Source organism: Eptesicus fuscus, chromosome 2 (genome assembly GCF_027574615.1).
Source record: "Eptesicus fuscus isolate TK198812 chromosome 2, DD_ASM_mEF_20220401, whole genome shotgun sequence".
In the NCBI taxonomy this organism is placed as follows: domain Eukaryota; kingdom Metazoa; phylum Chordata; class Mammalia; order Chiroptera; family Vespertilionidae; genus Eptesicus; species Eptesicus fuscus.
In genome coordinates, this window is record NC_072474.1 from 53,471,828 (window position 1) to 53,494,063 (window position 22,236).

The window sequence follows — 22,236 nt, forward strand, 5'->3', positions numbered from 1 at the left end:
GTGCCAGGCTGGCCGCTGTTTCATTCACTGCCCCTTGCGCTCTCACGCTGGCGGGGGGCGGGGGGGGAGGCGGTTGTTCTAGTGGTTTGCCCACAGTAGCTGCCTCCACCTGCTCCGGTCCTGGTGGGCTCCTTGGCAGCACTAAATATGGGCTCTGTGTTTCCATCAAGAATAAAGAGTGTGCAGGCGGATCTCAGCCAGACAATACCGAGAAAGAAGCTAGGCAAAACCAACACAGCCTTGATTTAACCTCCTCCAACCTTCTCTTCCAGATGAGATTTTAATGAGTTACGTGAGATTTAACCTTAATCTTCAGTGTCTTCCTTTCTCTAGCTGATAAGATTTCTAGTAAGAAAGGAAAGGAGTGATAGGAGAGATGTGGGAGGGAAGACAAGACAGAGACATAGAAGGAAGCTAAAGGCCAGATAGCAGAGGAGGGACGTTTGTCTCTTGAGAAATTGGAAGGTAAGGCAAGTGCCTCCATGGGAGAGGAGGAGGCACAATGCAGAGCCGTGATGCTGGTGCAGACAGGAGGCAATTCCTGAGCAGGGGGCAGTGGTCAGGGGTAAGTTTGCGCACACAGCGTGGAGCACAGAGCCAGGGCCCCAGCACCTCACAAGCTTTCTGGCATCAAGTCATTGCCCGGCGCTCAGGCAAAGTGGTCCTGTCCTTAAGTACAGCCTTCGTGAATCTCAGGGTAAGCAGCTCTGTCGCCCGGGGCTCTCATGCGCACTCAGTGAGACTGACACTTAGGGGAAACTGGCCCGAGCTGGGAAGGACCTGGAGGAGGAGGAAGAACAAGAGTGGCAGTGGAGCCCTAGCCGGTTTGGCTAAGTGGATAGAGCATCAGGCTGCGGACTGAAGGGTCCTGGGTTCGATTCCGGTCAAGGGCACATGCCAGGGTTGCAGGCTTCATCCCCAGTATGGGGCATGTAGGAGACAGCCAATCAATGATTCTCTCATCATTCATATTTCTATCTTTCTCTCCCTCTCCCTTCCTCTTTGAAATCAATAAAAATATATTTAAACTAGAAGCCCGGTGCACGAAATTCGTGCACGGCGGGGGGCTGTCCCTCAGCCCAGCCTGTACCCTCTCCAATCTGGGACTCCTGGAGAGATGTCCGACTGCCCGTTTAGGCCCGATCCTGGTGGGATCGGGCCTAAACGGGCAGTCGGACATCCCTCTCACAATCCAGGACTGCTGGCTCCCAACGGCTTGCCTGCCTGCCTTCCTGATTGCCCCTAACCGCTTCTGCCTGCCAGCCTGATCACCCCTAACCACTCCGCTGCCAGCCTGGTTGATGCTTAACTGCTCCCCTGCCAGCCTGTTTGCCTCCAACTTCCCTCCTCTGCCAGCCTGGTCACCCCTAACTGCCCTCTCCTGCAGGGTTGATCACCTCCAACTGCCCTCCCTTGCAGGCCTGGTCCCTCACAACTGCCCTCCCTTGCAGGCCGGGTGCCTCCCAACTGCCTTCTCCTGCTGGCCATCTTGTGGTGGCCATCTTGTGTCCACATGGGGGCAGGATCTTTGACCACATGGGGGCAGCTATATTGTGTGTGGCAGTGATGATCAATCTGTATAGTACTCTTTTATTAGATAGGATAGAGGCCTGGTGCATGGGTGGGGGCCAGCTGGTTTGCCCTGAAGGGTGTCCCGGATCAGGTGGGGGTTCCCTTGGGGTATGGGCGGCCTGAGCGAGGGGCCTGTGGTGGTTTGCAGGCCGGCCACGCCCCCTGGCAACCCAAGGGGAGGCCCTGGTATCTGGAATTTATTTTCCTTCTACAATTTAAACTTTGTAGCCTGGAGCGGAGCCAAGCCTGGGGCTCCCTCCGGGGTAGCAGCCATTTCTATGGCAGTTAATTCACCTTCTACAATTGAAACTTTGTAGCCTTAAGCAGGTGAGCCCGTCCAGGGTATGCGGAAAGCTTTGCTTCCCCTGTTGCCGCCAGCAACCCTGGCCTGCTCTCTCAAGCTCCATTCTGCCGCCATTTGTTTGAATTTGTTTACCTTCTATAATCGAAACTTTGTAGCTTGAGTGGAAGCTTAGGCCTGCAACGGCTGGCAGAAAGCTTGGCTTCCTCTGTTACCTAGGAAACCTTGCTCTCTGTGGCCGTAGCTATCTTGGATTGGGGTTAATTTGCATACTCACCCTGATTGGCTGGTGGGTGTGGTTTGGCTGACGGGCGTGGCTTATGTAGCGGAGTGATGGTTAATTTGCATATTACCATTTTATTAGAGAGGATTTAAAAAAACAGTGGCAGTGGAGGCAGATATGGTTTAACCCAGGCAGAAATGCAGAGACCCGTTCTGGGGTAGGGAGACCCGAGTGCTGGAGCTGTGGGCTCCTCCCACTGGCCTTGCCCTGTCAGCCCCTAATGAGGGAAGAGCCTATCACTTCCGAGCTGGGGAGAGAGCCCTGGGTGCCAGCCAGAAAGGCTCCCTTTGTCAGTCCAGCCTTTTAAATCAGCTTGGATTTATTGTGGCTCTTAAGTGGCCCAGGCTAATGGCTCGACATGGATAATGTCTTGGTTTAATTGGTTATTGTGAAAGCTGCTTGTTTCTACTGTGGAATCCCTTGTCCCTGCCTTCCCTGCAATCCCTCATAGGTCCCCCGAATCAATACAGCCCTCCACCAGGGCCTGTCCTGGGCAGCCATGGTGCTGGGGACGCAGCCAGCTCACTGGATCGCTCAGGTCTCCATGGGAACCCAGCTCTGACACATAGGGGCCTGCTCCTGGTAACGTTATGCCGCGGGTTCTAGTGTGCGTTACTGTGAAGCCATGGGCTAGCAACACCTCTATTGATAACTGGCCCCTGAGAGAGCCTTTCAAGAGTCAAGTTAGAGGGGTGGAAATGGAACGGACAAAGAAAGTCAGAAAGTGACCTCTCCTACAGGGGCAGAGAGAGCAGGTCAGAGCAACAGGTAGAGCCACCCAGAGCCGAGCAAGGCACCGAGGTGGGGTGCTGCCAGGAGGGAGGACAACCTTGGCAAAGGAAGGTGGCATTGATATTTCTGAGAACAAAGAGCCTAGATGATCCTGATTCCTAGTACTGCATTTCTTTCCAAGGTCATGATACTTTTCTTAAGTCTTCCTGAATCTTTTGACCTTAAATATATTTTGTTCCTATTCTCTTTTAAGGTGTATGGAATATCCTAATGGTTGGATCAAAAAGCTGGCTGTGTTGGAGCTGAGCACTCGATATTAGGGTTGCATATTTGTATGTCAGTCTCCCTACCATGATCCATGAGTGGCTTGAGGCGGGGACGCACCGGGACTTACTTGTCTGTGTGCCCCAGGGCCTGGCATGGTTCCTGGCAGAGCATGAGGCTCCATTGAAGTTGAATGAACGTGCCCAGGAAGATTAAGGAAAGGAAAGCACTGAACTGTGACGCTTTATCTTACTGATTCAGACAACTGTTACTTTTATGTTCTCTTACTTATCTGCGTCATATGTATAATAACCAAAACTTCATGCAGAAGGAATTTCAGAAATCAAGCTTTTTGAAATACAAGTTATAGTATTTTAAGTGGGCTTGGCTATAAAATATCTGAAATTATAATACTTAAACCATAACAATATGGAGTAAAAGCCTGATTAGCCCATCAAGGAGGCTTGCTTCTTCTGTCTTCTGACTCAAAACATATATGGGATTTGCTGTCTGTGGCAAGTCATCTCCAACTCATGTATGGTTTCAGGTTATTTTAGTTGTCAAGGAGTTGTTTTATTTATTAATTATAATATCTTTAATTTCTACTTTAATACATTTAATTTGTGCTTTAGTTATCATCTTTTCCTTTATTTTGTTGTTTCCTTGAGGTTGAACATCCTGAGTATGATGATACCAGTTGTTACTTTTTTAGAAAAACACATATACACATACACACACACACACACACACACACATACACACATGCACACACATTTAATTTAAGTTAGGTAAGAATCCTTTTAAATGAGTCATTTACTTCTGGGCTGATTTCTCCCAAAGGTATGAGTGAAAGAACAGCTGCCTAAGCCAGCAGTCTCCAAAATGGAGTTCACACACCCCAGGGTGAAAAAACAGCATAAATTATCTGTGTTTGTCTTTGCTCGTGCTTTTATAATATACTAGAGGCCTGATGCATGAAATTCGTGCAAGGGCATCGGCCCTCGCAGCCCCAGCTTCGTCTGGAAGGACGTCCAGAAGGTCATTCGGCTGTCCGGTCTAATTAGCATATTACCCTTTTATTGGTATAGATTAACATGTTGATGCTAATATAAGTATCTATATAAAGAGCAAGGGGCCATCACATCCGAAACAACCAAATGGACAACCGAACAGGCTGCGTGGGACGACCAGGCCAGCAGGGGGGGCAGTGAGGGGCAACCAAACGACCAAATAATAGGCTGCATGAGGCGACCAGGCCAGCAGGGGGGGCAGTGAGGGGTGACCAGGCTGGCAAAGGGGGGCAGTGAGGGGCGACCAGGCCAGCAGAGGGGGGCAGTTGGGGGCGACCAGGCCAGCAGAGGGGGAGTAAGAGGTGACCAGGCCAGCGGAGGGGGGGGGGGGGTTGGGGGTGACCAGGTTGGCAAGGGGGCAGTTGGGGGCAACCAGGCCAGCAGAAGGTCTAGTTAGGGGTGATCAGGCAGGCAGGCAGGCAGGTTAGCAGTTAGGAGCCAGTGGTCCTGGATTGTGAGAGGGATGTCCGGATTGAAGAGGGTGCAGGCTGGGCTGAGGGGACCCCCCTGCCCTGTGCATGAATTTCGTGCACAGGGCCTCTAGTATGATTTATAAATAAACATAACGCTTAAAAAATGCATGCTCAGAATTTTGGACTGATAGGCATAGGCAATCACATATATTTAGAGACCTCTGCTCTGAGCATGGATGCTCTAAGCATGATGGATAGTCTATCATTCACCAGGGTTCACGTCCAATTGAAGGGGAGAAAAGTCAGGTACCGCCAGCTCTGTGCAGCAGTATAGTGTCATTCCTGGTTGGTGAAGAGATGGAGAGCTTAGGAATATGGAAAGTGTGTGTTTTCTGGTCTTGTTGTCTAAAATGGTACTTTCTTTATAGCATAGGGAATATAGTCAACAATATTTTAATAACTATGTATGGTGCCAGGTAGGTACTAGACTTATGGGGGGCGGGGGGAGGGAGAATCCCTTTGTAAATTATATAAATGTCTAGCCCAGTGGTCGGCAAACTGCGGCTCTGTTGACTAATGAGTTTGCCGACCACTGCTAAGGCATTACCCTTACCCAGAAGTTTTGACTTCAGGTTAAAGACATTAGTGCATTATTAAAATGTTTTTTAAGTGTTTTTCCCTAAGGCAGTGGTCGGCAAACTCATTAGTCAACAGAGCAGCAAACCGCATGTGGCTCGCGAGCCACAGTTTGCCGACCACTGGTCTAGCCACTACGCTGTACACCTGAAACTAATATAATATTCAATGTCAACTGTCATTTTTTTAAAAAGAAGTAACTACAAAAATTAAATTAAAAAATGTAATAAAATGGCACTTTACTTGGGACTTTCTCTCCAAAAAAGGACTCAAGCCAGCCCAGTCCCTTTCCCCGCTAAGAACTCTTTACCATGACTGAAGGTCAATGCCGAAGCCACGGACTGAGCCTTATTCTGGGGCTGATGCCAACCCAGACTTTGTGCTTAAAACGTGGCATTAGATTTCTTGACTTCAAGGTCATGGCCAATAGGCAATTTAGGTTGTTGTGGGGTTTTTCTCAATTGTCCTCCCTGCCAAGAAAACTGACAATGCTCTCTATATCCTCTGCAATCTATGTTGATTGTAGGAATGGAGTGTGGATTATACATCGTTGGGTACAATTACCTCCCAGAATACAATGCATCTTTTTTCAGACATCCCAGGGAGATAATTTGGACATAATGAAGATCTATAGTAATCAGATAATTACTATCGATTGCTCTTTAGACGTCTTGATGAGGTAATTAGGGTCTACTGGAAAGAAGCTAGAACTGATTGATTGGCATGACTGTAATCTCAAAGATTTCTAATTATGTTTCTTTTCTTCTAATGGCTTATAAACAAACATCATTTTAGCTTTAGAATTTGTCAGGTGCCAGGTTCACTGGGAACATCAGCTTTCTCTATTATGCTAACTAGACACTGAGCATGAACATGATCAACATAAGCTCATTATACTTTCCTGCTAAAGCAAAAGAAACTGCAATTAACCCTCACTTTCCTTATGCGTCTTCATTTCCACGTGGCCAGGCTCTTATCCGGAATGGAGTGTGAAGTGCTGTAGGAGGAGGTCCGTGGGGAGCACGTGATTCTGGGCTGGGTGGATCTGTGCAGCCGACTGGGGTCCCTCAGAGCCTGCCGAGCTGCAGGCACAGCAGAGCCAGAGCACAATGACACAACAGATGTGTCCGGGTGGCCCACTGACTGGTTGGGGGCTGGCTGACTGCTCAGGCTCCTGTCACAAGTAATAGCTACTCATCAGCCAGAGAAGTTGAATAACCTCAGCGTCAATACTCTCAAGCAGCTGGACCATGCTGGTCTTTCCGTCAGTGTGCTATTGCCTCATCTCTCCCATTAGACACTAATTAGAGGAGTCCCAGTCTGAGACCATTTCAGACCCAGTCTGAAATCCTAACATTTCCTACACCTTAGAGGACCTCTCAGCAGCTTGCCTTGTTCAGAATAGTGGCCTGACTCAGGAATGATGGATGCTGAGAACCACTAAAGAAGCGGCTGCAATGAGCTGTTTGCATCGAATCAATGACGTTGGTGAGCCCTGCACTTACTGGACTGCAGTCTGGTTCCATGGTCACAATTCTCCTCCGTGACCCATGTGTGCTTGGTATCCTGGTAGGGCCCAATGCATGTGTGTGAAATGGCCTGTGTTATTGAACACCATGTTTTCGGTTGAAATCTCACCAAAGAAGAAAATTACATATTTATAAAATCCGATATTTTCTTGAACTCCTATTTATAAAATAAATTAAAAAGGTTGCAGTTTACCTCGTATTTGTGTCACTAAAACTTTTAAAGCATGAGGGGTGCACAGCGAGCACAGGGGTGGAGCAGAGGAGACCCAGGGTATGTTGTTCATTGATCACCTGTGGCTCGATGCTGTTTGGATAATTGCAGCTGTAGTGGAAATGCTCCATTAACCCCCATTAACCAGCTTCAGGGATGTAAGTACATATAGAATGTGTCTTCGTTTTACATCTTCAGAGTATAAGTAACGTTATATAGCATTTTTTTTTTATCAGCCACAGTTACTGAGATGTTCTTTTTAAATTTTAAGCTAAGTAATTGCTTAGTTCATTATGTTACTGAGAAAACTTTCTAATCTACATCAGTATATTTTCCTCTAATAAGACATAGAGTGAGCACATTTCAATTTTTTTTTGATAACCTGAAATCCTGCAATGGATTATTTTAAGCAAAATTTTACTATTTTATTTCTGTAGGTATGGAAACTACAAAAGATTGAAAAAAAATTCCCCAAACATTCAAAATTTTTGTTCATGAGTTGGTTTTACCAAGTCTAAGACACGGGTTTGTTTGCTAGTTACTTGCCCCTTTCCCTAAAAGTTCACTGAAAAACTACTTATCTATTTATATTTCCACCTATTTTTTTCCTTTTTTCTGTTTGTTTGTTTTTTTTTCCATTTGGGGTTCTTGTGGTTGTTCTCCTGTATGTGAATAAATAGTCGGCTTGTTCATCGGGAAGTGCACTCTGTAATGAATTTGCCCCCAACAGTGTGATTGCTGAAGCAGAGTTGATGGTCAGTGGGATCCAGTCACATACGCACTGGCAGGGGCTTCAGCTGAAGGGCCTCCAGGCTGCAGAAGTGGAGGTCACCAGTTGCACAAGTTAGCAGGGTGGCGGGAAGGCGCCGTGAGGAAACACTCATTGGGTGAGAGAGCTGATGAAAGTGATACAATCCAGTAACTTGCTTTCGGTTTGGGTCCTGTCATTGCAGGAAGTTTTGCAGCTTGAGAGACAGATGGGAGGACAGCTCCTAGAAGAACCGAAGGCTCTTCATTTCAAAGGCAGCACCCACAACCTGCGCCTGTCCATTCACGACGTCGCCCATTCCCTCTGGAAGAGCAAGTTGCTGGCTAAGTATCAGGTAAGGTGCCTAAGACGAACTGAATCAAGGCTTGGAGCCAACTCCATGAAAGAGGACTGCACTTATTAGACATGACATATTCCCTTCCCTGAAGTCAATCAGACAGACGTCAGCACTTGTTTCTCCAAAAGGACTTAGGATCATTTAAGATTTTTGAAAAATACTCTAGACATACTTGAAGGAATGCCTTTTTCTTAATTCCCCTTCAAATAATTGAACTATCATTGTTTTAGTGCTAGCAAATAAGACTTCAAGTCCCTCATTACGTTTTCAGGGTAAATGTTTACATTGGCTTGATTTTAAAAACTCTCGAAGGCATTCATAAGAGAAACAGAAGAACACTGTTAGCCCACGTGACACAAACTTAGCAGAAACCCCAATTTTGAAACTGAAATAGAATGTAAAATAAAACCTTGGCTCTGGCCAGTGTGGCTCAGTTGGTTGGGCATCATCCCCTGCACCAAACGGTTGCTGGTTCGATTCCCCGTCAGGGCACATGCTCAGGTTGCAGGCTAGATCCCCAGTAGGGGATGTGCAGGAGACAGCCGATCAAAGTTCTGCTCTCACATCAATGTTTCTCTTTCTCTCTCCCTCTCCTTTCCTCTCTCTTTAAAAAGCAATAAAAATATTTTAAAATAATAATAAAACCTGGACAGGATTGTAGTAAATATTAGCATACCAATCCCAAGCCCCATTGTATATTCCTGTGGAAAAAGCATAGGGACTCTTCAGAGGTTTCCACCTCCTCCTCCATCAGCCTGAGCCAGTGGTCAGCAAACTCATTAGTCAACAGAGCTGCAAACCGCGGTTTGCCGACCACTGGCCTGAGCTATCAGGAGACTATGTGGCAGAATCTCTAGCCTCATTTCCAGTTCAGGAGATGCAGACACACTTCAGTAAGCTGTGAAGATCGGTCTACATGCATGTAAATCCAATCCCATGCCAGCACTGCAACTAGACTGGTTGCGATTTCCTGGTATAAGTCAATGAAGATACTAGAAGGAACGAAGGGAAGATTTTTCCATCTCCATTCTTATTTTCATACTAGAGGCCCAGTGCACAAATTCATGCACAGGTTGGGTCCCTCAGCCTGGCCAGTGATTAGGGCCGATCAGAGCCTGTCTCGTCCAGTCCCAACCAGGCTGGACGGTTGGCTGGCCAGGGGGAGGGACCGCAGGAGTTGGCCGGCAGGCTCTATCAGGGCCAATCGGGGCCACCTGGTCGGGGAGAGGGATCACAGGAGGTTGGCTGTGGGAGTACACTGACAACCAGGGGACAGCTCCTGCGTTGAGCGTCTGACCTCTGGTGGTCAGTGCACGTCATAGCTACCAGCCAGTCATCTGGTCATAACAGTTGCTTAGGCTTTTATATAGAGAGATGTTTAATACTCACACATACATTGTAGGAGACAATTAATAACAGTCTTGCGCTTTGATGGGGGTGCATGCCAGACTTTTCATTATCCCTCAGCACTTGATTGAGAGATCTGGCCTATAACTTCCTCATGAAATCTCTTCCTTTACTTTCTTCTTCTCCCTAATTTGCAACTGCCATAAAAGTCCACAAATACTCCCCTTTATGAACAATCTCCTATGTGTAATCATAAGGGAAAATCATATATTTGTAATAATGATTAACTGATATTAGTTCAACTAAGCCTGGCTGAATTCTTGCACTCAGCCAGACACTCATGCACTTTGGTTTACCTCTCTAACCCCAGCTGGCATATGACTTAGGTATTCTTTTGCTTACTCTTTCGCAGATGAGGAAACCGAGGCATGGAAAGGTTAAGTAACTTGCCCCAAATCACCATGAAGGTGAGGGGAGCATGTCCTCATTTGCACTTCATTCTCTGCCTTTAGCCACTTGTTCATCCATGTTTTATGTATCAACCTTTTCTTTCCTTTATTGAACCAGGTTTTAGGATGGGCTCTGTAAGGTGGTCTAGACTTTTTAAAATGCATGCCTGTTAGAGGCTCAGTGCTTTTTAGGCCAAGGACTTTTCTGCGGCAGCAAACCGAGTCTCCAGTTTCCAACTATAGTATGTGTTGCTTCCCCCCTGTCCTGTGCAAAGGGAGGATATAGGCATGAAAGGGACCCGGATCAGCCCATTATCCTTTAGAGCTTCTTTGCTTTTCTCCAGAATACCACAGCAGGGTTTCCTTTTAATGAGCAATGACTGGAGTGTACAGGTTTTATTTAAACCATTAACAATGGCTTTTTTTTTTTTTTGGTAAATGAGAGACAAGTGGCAGACTGGTATAGAGATTGTAGAGGCTGACTCCCTGGGTTCAAGTCTCAATTCTGCCACTTACTGGCTGTGGGGCTTTGGCTGGCGAATTTAACATCTCTGGTCCTCAGCTTTATCATTCAAAAAGCAGTTTGGGATGGGTTTATAGATAGGTAGGCCTGTTGTGATTAAATTAGGTAATATGTGTAATACTGAGAAGAGCTCTTGGCAGCCCAGTATCTGATAGTTCGCCTTTGGAATTAGTCACTTATTTGTGGTTAACACGTTTGTATCCTTTAGGAAATTCCTTTTTACCACATCTGGAGTGGGTCTCAAAGAAACCTCCACTGCACATTCACTCTGGAAAGATTCAGCCTGAACACGGTGGAGCTGGTTTGCAAACTGTGTGTGCGACAGGTGGAAGGAGAAGGGCAGATCTTCCAGCTCAACTGCACCGTCTCAGAGGTAAGAAGCTTCCAAATCTGGGGACAGAATGACCATGGGGAGGAGAGACAATGTGGATATAGGTATCTCAATACAGGCCTCATAGGAAGTCCTTAAAAGCTTTCTACAGGTCCTATTTGTTAATAACATGATATTTTTAATCGACACAGAGAGCTAGATACATCCTATATAAGAAAAGGCTAATATGCAAATCGACCAAATGGCAGAATGACTGGTCATTATGACGTGCACTGACCACCAGGGGACAGACGCTCAATGCAAGAGCTGCCCCCTGATGGTCAGTGTGCTCCCACAGGGGGAGCACCGCTCAACCAGAAGCCAGGCTCAAGGCTGGCGAGCACAGTGGCAGTGACAGGAGCCTCTCTCGCCTCTGAGGCAGTGCTAAGCCATCAGTTGGACATCCCCTGAGGGCTCCTGGACTGCGAGAGGGCACAGGCTGGGCTAAGGAACACCCCCCCCCCCCTCCAAGTACACAAATTTTGTGCCCTGGGCCTCTAGTAAAGGAATAAAATCCTTTTTGAAAAACAAGTCTTTTACTTTTTATGACATAAATTGAAGGATCATGTTCTAATGTTCTACAACAGATCTGAGTCCCAAATATAAGGTTAATGTAAGTAATGTGCACATGAAGTAACTTTCCCCAAAGCATCCCCTGATGTGCTACATCCCCACCTCTGCCACCTCTCCTCCCTGCCCCCTTCTATCCTTAGGGAGCTCGCCTACCTTTTTGGAATCATGTGCTGCCTACTAAGGTGGAGGAAGAGAAACTGGCCTCTGCCCCCACCCCTCCTTTTTTCTTCTTTTTCCCTTTCCTCTGTGTTGAAAGGAGACATCTCTGGGAAACATCGTTCTCCTAATATAAGAAGATATGCCAGAGACAGGGTGGGTGAGGACAAATGGGTGAGAGGGTCAAAAGGTGCAAATTTCTAGCTACAGCAAAATAAGCCATCGGGATGTCATGCAGAGCATGGTGACTGAAGTTAATAATAAGGTATTGCATCTTTGAAAGTTGGTAAGAGAGTAGATCTTAAAGGTCCTCATCATAAGAAAAAAAAACTATATATAAGAATGGATGTTAACTAGACTTACTGCGGTGATCATTGTACAATCTACACACATGTTGAATTATATACATAATATATGTCAATTATACCTCAACTAGAGGCCTGGTGCACGAAATTCGTGCAGGGGGGGTGGTGTCCCTCAGCCCAGCCTGCACCCTCTCTAATCTGGGACCCCTTGGGGGATATCTGACTGCTGGTTTAGGGATCGGGCCTAAACCAGCAGTCAGACACCCCTCTCACAATCTGGGACTGCTGGATGCCAACCGCTCACCTGCCTGCCTGCCTGCCTGATTGCTTCTAACTGCTTCTGCCTGCCAGCCTGATCACCCCCTAACCACTCCCCTGCCAGCCTGATCAACACCAAACTGCTCCCCTGCCAGCCCAATCACCCCCAACTGCCCTCCCCTGCTGGCCTGGTCTCCCCTAACTGCCCTGCCATATCTTGTGGCGGCCATCTTGTGACCATATGGGGGTGGCCATCTTGTGTGAGGGTGTGATTATCAATTTGCATATTACCTCTTTAATATATAGGATAAAGATAATTAAGAAAAAAAAAAAGATGTCTCCTTCCCCAGGATAGGATAAATGTTCCAGAAATAAAAGTAACATCTGCAGATTTTCCCAGCTACTTTGCCGCACTTTGCCTTTCTCTGCTGTGATCCTCACTCAGTTCAGTTGGTCACTTTTCTGTGTCCCCACTACAGAGACAGCAATACACACTGCTATGTTTACACACTCTGTGTGGAAAGGGGGGCGCATGAGGGTATCGAGGTCTTGGGTCCTCTGGCCCCCAGGACTGTGGTTTGACAGTGGACACACTGCTGGGAACAAAGGACGCGGAATAAGCAGAATGATCAGAGGCAGCTTGTCCAGGGCCTCACGGAGCTCAGCTCCGTGCTGTTTGCTGAGCTGCAGAGCCCGGGATTGTCATATTTTAACACTACAGCGGGACAGCACATGATTTAAAGACGACTTCTCCCTGGCTGTCTCGGTGCAGTGAGGAATGAAATGTCAGGCTGTGCAGCAAGCCGAGCTCCGCATGTTGTATTTAAAGACTATCTTCCTTAGCCAGCCTGGGCGGGGAGCGTGGCAGCCTCCAGGACGCTCCATCCCTCTTTCCCACAGCTGCCGTGCGGTCATCATTTCCTCCTGGAGTTTCGGGAGACTTTTGACTCATAAACAACTTTAGTCACAGACCCCGTGACATGGATCAGGAATGAGCTGGGTGACAGGGTGCCATGGCAACCGCAGGGCCCTCAGCACAGCCCTATCTCCCACGCACAGCACCACCCCTGCTGGCTCCGGAGGGTGTGTTCACTTTCCCGGCCCAGCAGGTCTGCAAAGTTCAATAACCACCCAGCCCCAGCCACAACAAAGGCTGCAGGATTTTGGAGGGGGCGGGAGGGCTGCCCCTTTGATGCTTGCTTTCTGTGCAGCGGGAACGCTGGCTGTGTGATGAAAAGGTGGATCAGATGCGCAGAGAATGAGAGAGCCATGGACGCTCTTCCCCGCTAGGTCCGCCACCCCCGCCCTCCGAGGGGAGAGACAGCTCTGCATAGTGTGCTCGCCATGTAAGGGCTTTCTCGTGCCAACGTGGGGGAAAGATGATTTCTTTGGTAACGTGGTGGCAGGCAGCTCAGAGAGGCCAGCCTCAGTCCCATAGAAGGCCTGTGCCAGCCTGGTACCAGAGGGAGGGGCAGAAATGGCCACAGTCAGATGACTTTGGGGATTAAGGGGCTCTGTGCTGCTCTTATTTCTGGGTCACTGAGTCCCACTGTTGTTAGCATTTGAATGTGGTGCAGGTGGCCCACCGAGGGGGTGGGTTCTGAGGTTGGAGCGTGAGCCTCAGCTCTGAGCAGCTTGCTCTGGAGAGCCTGAGCCCCGGATCCTCATCAGAAGCTCAGACCAGGGGTGCACTGTGATGGACAAACCATAACCAAGCAGAGGAAGGCTCCGTCTGTGAGGTCTTTCTTCTCACAGGGCTCCTTCCTGGGGTCCCCCGCAAGCTGGCAGGTGGACAGGGCTGCAGTGGCCATGCCCTGCCTCCCAGGCATGAGCTGACTTGCCAGGAATGTGCTGCTCACGCCCCTCCTCCCACCAGCCACCACCTCTCAGGGCCTCCCCAGCGGTCATTTACAAAGAGACGTGGCCCTTGGTCCCTGTAGCCAGGCTGAGGACCCTGCCCGCCAGGGAGGCCAGGCTGTGCTTGACATAGACCATGGTGATGCCAGGAGCCGGCAGTTGTTCCTCTCCAAGTGCTTTGGCCAGAGATTCCTTAACTGGAAACAAAGCCCGTAGGCTGGCAGAGATGAGTTTAAGAATGAAAATGTCGCCGAAACCGGTTTGGCTCAGTGGATGGAGTGTCGGCCTGCGGACTGAAAGGTCCTGGGTTCGATTCCGGTCAAGGGCACGTATCTTGGTTGTGGGCACATCCCCAGTGGGGGGCGTGCAGGAGGCAGCTGATCGATGTTTCTCTCTCATCGATGTTTCTAACTCTCTATCTCTCTCCCTTCCTCTCTGTAAAAAAATCAATAAAATATATTTAAAAAAAAAAAAAAAGAATGAAAATGTCTGCCGGCTAGTGTGACTCAGTGCTTGAACCAGGAGATCACTGTTGATTCCTTGTCAGGGCACATGTCTGGGTTGCAGGTTCCATCCCCAGCTGAGAGGCTAGGTCCCCAGTAGGGGGCATGCAAGAGGCAGCTGATAAATGATTCTCTCATCATTGATGTTTCTATCTCTCCCTCTCCCTTCCTCTCTGACGTGAGAAATATATAGATATATTTTAAAGAATGAAAATGTTTGAAAAGTATGGGCATAAATGAATGTCAAAATGTAAATGAGAAAAGTTTTGTGTGTGTGTTTTTTAGAGGGATGGGAGAGTAATAAGACGGAAGCTACCCATCACCGCCAAGAGAGAAACATACCTTCTTCAGGCCTTCCATTCAGTTTTAGCTACAGAGGGAGATCTTACAACCCCTAATACACAACACTTTTGTGTACACAGAGAATAAATAATATTTTAAATGTTCAAAGTAACATCATTCTGCTATTGCCCTCCCGTCAATTGGCCTCTTCTGTTTTCTGCACTCTGTTCAAAACGACCATTGGAAAGCCTGGGTTTCCTCGTTGGCTTTCGGAAGAAGCAGAATATGGGAGTGGAAAGTCTGCTGCGGACTGGGTGCTGAAAACGCGTGTCGTCACCCATAGCAGCTGTTTGGTTAATGGTGAGAAACCATATGCTTAACTAAGGGACTCACAACATCAAAGACAGATGGTACCAATATCACAAACGATTATTGTAATAAGCATTCTGTGAGTGTAAACTCCACTGTTACCTGGAAGTGAAGGAAGGGCTAATAGGAACGGAAATTACTAGATGAAATTTAAATGTAACTAGAGGTGTATTTTTCTTTTACCACCAAGGCTGTTGTCAGCCATCTGATAAGAGAGACAAGACATTATGCCCTGTGGGGCTTGTTTCATCCACACAGAAGTAAACAGGCACAGCGGCCCGAGAGACCCAGGAGGAAGGGCCACCTGAAGTGCTGATGGTTCTCTATTCATTAGGAAAAGGCTGACAACGTGGATAGGTGAGCACAGTGGTCGGCAAACCGCGGCTCGCGAGCCACATGGGGCTCTTTCTTTGGCCCCTTGAGTTTTTAGCAAAGGCCAGCTTAGGAGTACCCTAATTAAGTTAATAACAATGTACCTACCTATACAGTTTCAGTTTAAAACATTTGGCTCTCAAAAGAAATTTCAATCGTTGTACTGTTGATATTTGGCTCTGTTGACTAATGAGTTTGCCGACCACTGGGTGAGCAGACCTTCCTGAGAGCCACGCCTGCCTGGCCCTGGCCTCTGCCTTCAGCATTTAGCAGTGAGAAGAGCCATACTCTTAGTCACATTTAGTTGGCAGGAAGCTCCACACACGACTCTGTGGGGTGGGCTTCTGCCAGACACTGGCTTCAGACCCTTTCTGCGCTAGGCACAATATTTTCTTTCATTTCAACAAATACGAGCTCAGTAGCTCCCAGGTGCTGCGTATCACAGGAGTTATGAGGATGACAAAAATACTCTCATCTCCAAGAAATCTGAGCAATCAAAGGAAGTAATATATAAATACGGCCAAGGTGCATCGGCAGACCCTGAGGGCTGCTGAAGAGCTGGGGGAAGTGCCGTAGGCCTCCAGGTTGATGGGTGTATTTGCTCCGGGGAGGCTCAGGGGACTTGGTTTTGGTCCTGACTTTGAGGGGTTTGCGCGGCAGAGATTATCTTAAAGGAGGTGCTAGGGACAGTGAGGGATCCAACCTGAGGAAAGTTTGAGTCACGTCAAGGCAACCTGAGAAAGACTAGGGTCAGCGTGTCAGGCGGTGGGAGCACATGGGTGTGGGGCCCTTACGTTCATGTCAGGCCTAGCTCTGCATTGTATGGGCTTCCCCTCTGGGATCTCATACCAGCTGACAGGGTCGCTGCTACCCCTAACGGCCTGATTAAAAGCCGGGGCTCCCTGTGGCAGGAGGGTCAGGAAGTACTTCTGAATGAGGGGGTGGGGAAGCAGCCGCTTGGCACTTTAGATCAGTGTGGCAGACGGGGGTGGGCTGCAGGTAAGCAGGAGGAAGCTACTGTGGCCAACGGCAAGAGGAGTCTTTGGACAGCGCTGTACTAAGCAGACCCCTCCCTCTAAGAACTTACCCTCCAGGGAGGCACAGTCAGCGAGTGGTTGTATTTGAGGGACGTGGTGGTTTCCTCTGGACTCTGGAGAAGCAAGCGGGAGCTCTCTGTGGCTGATGGCAGTAAGCTGTGGAACCACCACGTGCTTTCTCTTCACCTTCCCCTCCCCCACCCGGACATACATGGTTTCATGCCTGATGTGAGTTTGGGCACCTGGATTCAGACATCCCCAACGTAAATCCATTGAGAAACCCCAGGCGCTCTCTCAGGTAACGCTTCTGCTTCCCTTTGTGGGAGCCCCGTGCGCTGGAGGACAGGAGCCCTCTCTCCTCGCGGCCCCTTGGAAGGAGCTCTGGGCCCGCTGAAGGGAAAGATTTGTGGGTCATGTTTTCATTCAGGGATTCCAACTCCCATTGTTGCTTCTGTGTTTCATACCAGTCTTTTAAAATCCTGGCATGTGCTGCTGGAGTTAGCACAAAGGAGCAAATGAAATCCTGGGCGTCTCCACTTGCCAAGCTTTGGGTTTGGAAGCCAAACCCTGTGATGGCAGCCAACACCACTGTGTGTATTAAAACACAAAGAGTTTTGTTTAGCGCTCCTGTGCGTATGCGCCCTGCGCGGTGGGATTACACACGCCTCGCCGTGGCCACTGGCTGCTGATCCCGGAACGCAGGGTGCACTGTCAGTCAACACTGGGACCCAGACGGCAGCGACCCCCGCATACAGGAGCAGCGAGGGGTGGGGGCTCTGGGCAATGGTGGCACTGACCCCTGAGCTGAGCACCGCCAGACACCAGAGTCTCCTTGATACTTGAAGCTGTGTGTGTCTCGTTTATCCTCCAGCAACTAATTATGTGCACCGAGGAGCTACCTGCTTTAGAAAAAAAGAGAGAGAGGTGACATTTAAAGTAGATTAAGGAGATTTTCTTCTGTTATTGCTTTAATCGTTCCCAGGCAACATTTGCTTTTGCTTTTCCAACCAGCAGAAGATCAGAAAATGATTCGAGTTTCTCCTACAGATGAAATTCAGATCTTTGCATTTGTGCTGTTTTATGAGCTGAAACTATTTTAAAAGCCAATTTATGGTTTTCTCTACTACAATTCGATTTAAACAAAATAAGGGTGTACAGTCATTGGAAGATTCCATTAGCAGCTTGCCCTATGGCTGTATATTGTGTTCACCATTTTCTTCCAAAAAATTAAGTCTTAATTTGATATCATTTAGAGAAGAGCTGTGTTCGTTTCGTTCAGCAGAAGCAGCCAGAGCCATCTTCCTGGGAGGTTAGCGCAAGAAGGTACTTGGGCATTTGCCTGGGGCTTCCCCCTCAGGGTCAGACAGTCTCTTAAAGCTCTGAACTTTTGGCCTTGTGATCTCAGATCTGTTCAAGATCTGTTCACTCATAAATCCAAGGCTCTGCAAAGTCAGCCCAACATGCACCTTTCCTCTCAGCCCGGTCGCAGATAGCCAATCACAGCTCTCAGCCAGGAAGAAGCCGTTCTTACTAGGAAGAACAGTAGCCCCCATTCTCTTCTTACTGCTCAGAGCGAGGCGTGATGGTGACTGGGGCTGCTTTTGTCTCCAGAAATAATGCTGTGTTGTTCCTGTGCCTGAACTACAGGAACCTACTGGCATGGACTTGCCTCTGCTGGATCCGGCGAGCACCATCACCACCATGACAGGCCCCAGTGCTTTCAGCATCCCTCCCCCGATCCGGCAGAAGCTCTGCAGCAGCCTGGATGCCCCCCAGACAAGAGGTCATGACTGGAGGATGCTGGCGCATAAGCTAAGACTGGACAGGTGGGTGTGGCCAGATGCCAGGACTAGTTCTGTTAGACATAGGCTCCAGGCTGGTAACAGTTAGACACAGGGCAGCATTCTTTTTCTTTTTTTTCCCATCTATCCATCTATTTACTTTCCTTCTGCAAACGTGCATTAAGCTTCTTCTTTGCATCGTGCACTATGGTTTTGCAAACACTGTTATTGAGAGACATTCTGGGCTTATCTGACATTTACAAGTATCAAGTTTTGTGATTCACTCTGCAAAGCTGATGGGCTGAATCCCCCTAAGAAATATGTCCCCTCGCTATAGTAATTATTGTTCTCCATCTCCTGTAGAGCAGGACCTGCAGCTGCATGAGTCACTAATATGCAAAACGCAGCATTGACATTCAGTTACCGGGAGACCTCAGAGGCCTCTTCCTTGTAAAATGTTGCCATCGCTACCAAGCGGGAGACATGGCACGACCTGTCAGAGATGATCGGAGCCTGGGCTGGAAAGAAAATATAAGTCTCTTGATTTCCTGTTTAGGATGTGACCCATACACATGTTGTCTCTTAAATTATCTTACTCAGAGTTGAGGTTAACAAAGTTAAACCTTACATTTCCTGTCTGGGGCTGATCTAATTAAGTACAGGCTAGTTATTTAGGATGGTTCACTGTAAAACACAGTTTCTCTCTCAAGTGGGACCTAGATTCTTAACAGGCAAATGGACAGACAGAAGGGGTCGTAAAAAATAAAGAGAAAATTGCCCGGCTGGTGTAGCTAAGTGGGTGAGCATCGGCCTATGAACCAGGAGGTCACGGTTCGATGCCTGGATTGTGGGCTCGATCCCATCACACAGGAGGCAGCCGGGTCAATCCATGATTCTCTCTCATCAATGATGTTTCTATCTCTCTCTCTCTTCCTTTACCTTCAGTTTGTTGATTTATGAAATCAATAAAAATATCTATTTTTTAAAGTAAAGAGAAAATAGATCTGTAAATAATGCCATTAAGCAGCACATTTGCCCATTCCCAATTATAGGTACTTGAATTACTTTGCCACCAAGTCAAGCCCAACTGGAGTAATCCTGGATCTTTGGGAAGCACAGAACTTCCCGGATGGAAACCTGAGCATGCTGGCAGCTGTCCTGGAAGAAATGGGAAGACATGAAACCGTCGTGTCTTTAGCAGCAGAAGGACAGTATTGACCCACGCTGGACTGGATGCACAGGGAGTCTGTGGCCATCCGGGGATCACAGCTGAGGAGGAAATCCAGACCAGACCAATGAGCTTCACAGGCAAGATGGCAGCTGGAGAGAGAAGGAAAACAGATACCAACTACCGTTCTATACGCCCGCTTTATGGGACCTCATCACCGGAGTTAAGAACAATTATGTACATTTGTACCTTGAATTTAGAAACCAACCTAATCTTCCTCTTTGTTGGGCTGTATGCTGTGTGGTACAGGATCTTACAGTTTCCTAGGAAACGCTTTTTATTGCTATCCAGATATATGGATAAACTTTCTTAACAAACCCAATTTCTACAAACGTTGTTTACATCAAATTGGACAGGGATGCAGACACTGTCCATGGCTCGTTCTATTTTTGTTTAAATCATTTGAAGTTGAAGCTGTGGACGGTTTGTTGTGTCTATTTCAGATTAGTGATTCACAGAGAAATCACAGACTTTTGCTACAAATCATGTGCATCAAGTGTCTCAGATAATCCTCCCATCAGTGTTTTGTTTCTAGAACTCGTAAAACCAGTGTTACTGTTTGTATCAGGGAAGTGGGGAATCTAAGTATGAAGGAGAAATAACTAAGACTCCTTATTCCTTCAGGACACCCGCCCGGTGCCCTCTGGGAATAACGCTGCAGCATTGCAGGAAAGACAGTGACTCATGTTCAACCACACAAACAAGCATTTCTTCACAACATGTGTGTTTGTAATATGCAATTTGAAGTGGTTGTTTTTTTTTAAGGTATCGTTATTATCATTATTATTATTGATGAGTATTTACAAGTATTCTAGTGAAAGGCTTTTCTTTTACCTTCGGTTTTTGTTAGCAGTACTGTTAGTATTTAGGTATTGACTAGACCTGCTTCACCTTCTCCCATAACAAGGTGGGCATGGTCACCAGTTTAATTAAACAGGCATTGCTTCCTTGACCTTTCATCTTTTCCCATCATTCTGCCCCAGCAAGGTAGTGAATGCTTAATGGCTTTGCCCATCTGTTCTTGCGGCTTGCTCAGGCAGGGTCTTCCTCCTCTGAGTCCTCTATTCAAGTTCACTGAATATTGGGGTCATGTGGCCCCACACTGACTCCCCTCAGGACTCTTTCTCCCTTAGAGGCAGTGTGTTTGAAGGAACGGCCTCTGAAATGGAAATCAGGAAACCAATTCTCCTGCTGGGTTTGTCCTGGTCTAGCGGCGCTACTTTGGGAAAAGTCATCTAACCTCACTAGACCTCCGTGTCCTCACCTGTAAAACAGAGGGGTGGGATCAGGTCATCTCAAGGTTCCAACATGCTGGACCTCCACTCCAGTCCTGTTCTCCAGTGTGAAGACCACAGTGGGCTCTGTGCGGGGTCATTAAAGACCCATCAAGGCTAGACTCTTGTCCAGGCTACATTATGCTTTTCAAATTGTTCCAACTTGCAAGACAATTATTCTAACTTGTAACATATTTGTTATGCTTTCAAGTCTTGTCTTTGTGTCACTGAATTATGCTGTTCCCTGAGAGATGGCATCCTTAATTATCACTTTCTTTCCTCTCTTGGAACTATTTGCCTTCCTGGTTAGTAGCAAATTATGTCCTATTATTGTCTTGGTCAAAATTTTTAAATTTAAAAAAATTAACTGAAAAATAGTTCATCAAGGGACTATTTTGTATAAACTATGATATTTCCTTAGGACCATCACAGGCTCTTTGTTTTAACACAGGGACTCCATTCATTCAGCAGGTGGGGATTAGAGAGTTAAGAGCCCCATGGCCTAACCAAGATTGAAAAACAAGAACCCACATGTATGAAGAAGAACCTTCAAAACATGGCTGTGGTTTACTTTTGGGCTAGAGGTGTCCAGGTTGCTGAATGGATTTGAATTAGAAGTAATTCCATGCATTTCTCCCTTCTTTCCACATATATTTCCTCTCCTGAGTATGTTGGTGACTTCTTGATATTTCCAGCCCCCTCCATCTTTGTCATTGAGAGAATATTGATACCTTGATATGGATGGAGCCTTTTCTTCCAGACCTTTTATTTCTCATTTTCTGTTGTAGGTATGCATTCCATAACCAGTCTCTCTCAGGCCACTCCCTGCACCATATATAAAATATGTTACACTTATCATGAAAGGGAAAGATTGCACTAGTAAACAATTTCAGTGGATAATGTCTGTACCAATGCATATTTGACCAAAAGATAGTAAAGTTGTATTCTACATAAAAAATTGTAAATATATATTTTTTAAAGTGGAGGAGAAGAGAGCTATTATCCATTGCTGCATCTTGAAATAACTTCTCAAGATTGCTCATGATTACTGGTTTGGGGGGTTGTCATCTATGGAAATCAAGAATTAGAAATCTGAAGGCTTCTCAAAGGAACTTTCATGCCTAGTGAAAAGTAGAGAGGAGCAAATATCCAGCTACCCAGAAAACCCATTCAAAACTTGAACTAGAAAAAAATCATTAAAAATCATCAATGCAGAAATATTGAACGTAGCAGGCAGGGACTATATCATCAAAGCCATCGAAGGCCTTTGGCGTTCACTTCAGATGTTTCATGTTTTGGGATTCAGCCTCCCAGCACCAGAAACAGGAAGAGTGGTTGATCCTTTATTAAGTAAGGTGCTCATCTACCATCTGTTGTAGAACCCTGTTATGTTTCCTATCAAGTGAATGGCAGCTTCCATGCGTATAACGTACCA

The 22,236-nt window shown here is 47.1% G+C and overlaps 1 protein-coding gene across 1 annotated transcript in view; it reads left to right on the forward strand.

The window, feature by feature from the left end:
• UNC5C (unc-5 netrin receptor C) overlaps positions 1 to 19,517 on the forward strand; it is a 395,871-nt gene extending 376,354 nt beyond the window's left edge. Inside the window, exons 13-16 of the mRNA XM_054723184.1 lie at positions 7,965 to 8,114; positions 10,645 to 10,809; positions 18,166 to 18,344; positions 19,352 to 19,517. Of these exons, the coding sequence (XP_054579159.1) occupies positions 7,965 to 8,114; positions 10,645 to 10,809; positions 18,166 to 18,344; positions 19,352 to 19,517 (660 nt within the window). The remainder of the gene's footprint in view (positions 1 to 7,964; positions 8,115 to 10,644; positions 10,810 to 18,165; positions 18,345 to 19,351) is intronic.
• The last annotated feature ends 2,719 nt before the right edge of the window (positions 19,518 to 22,236 follow it).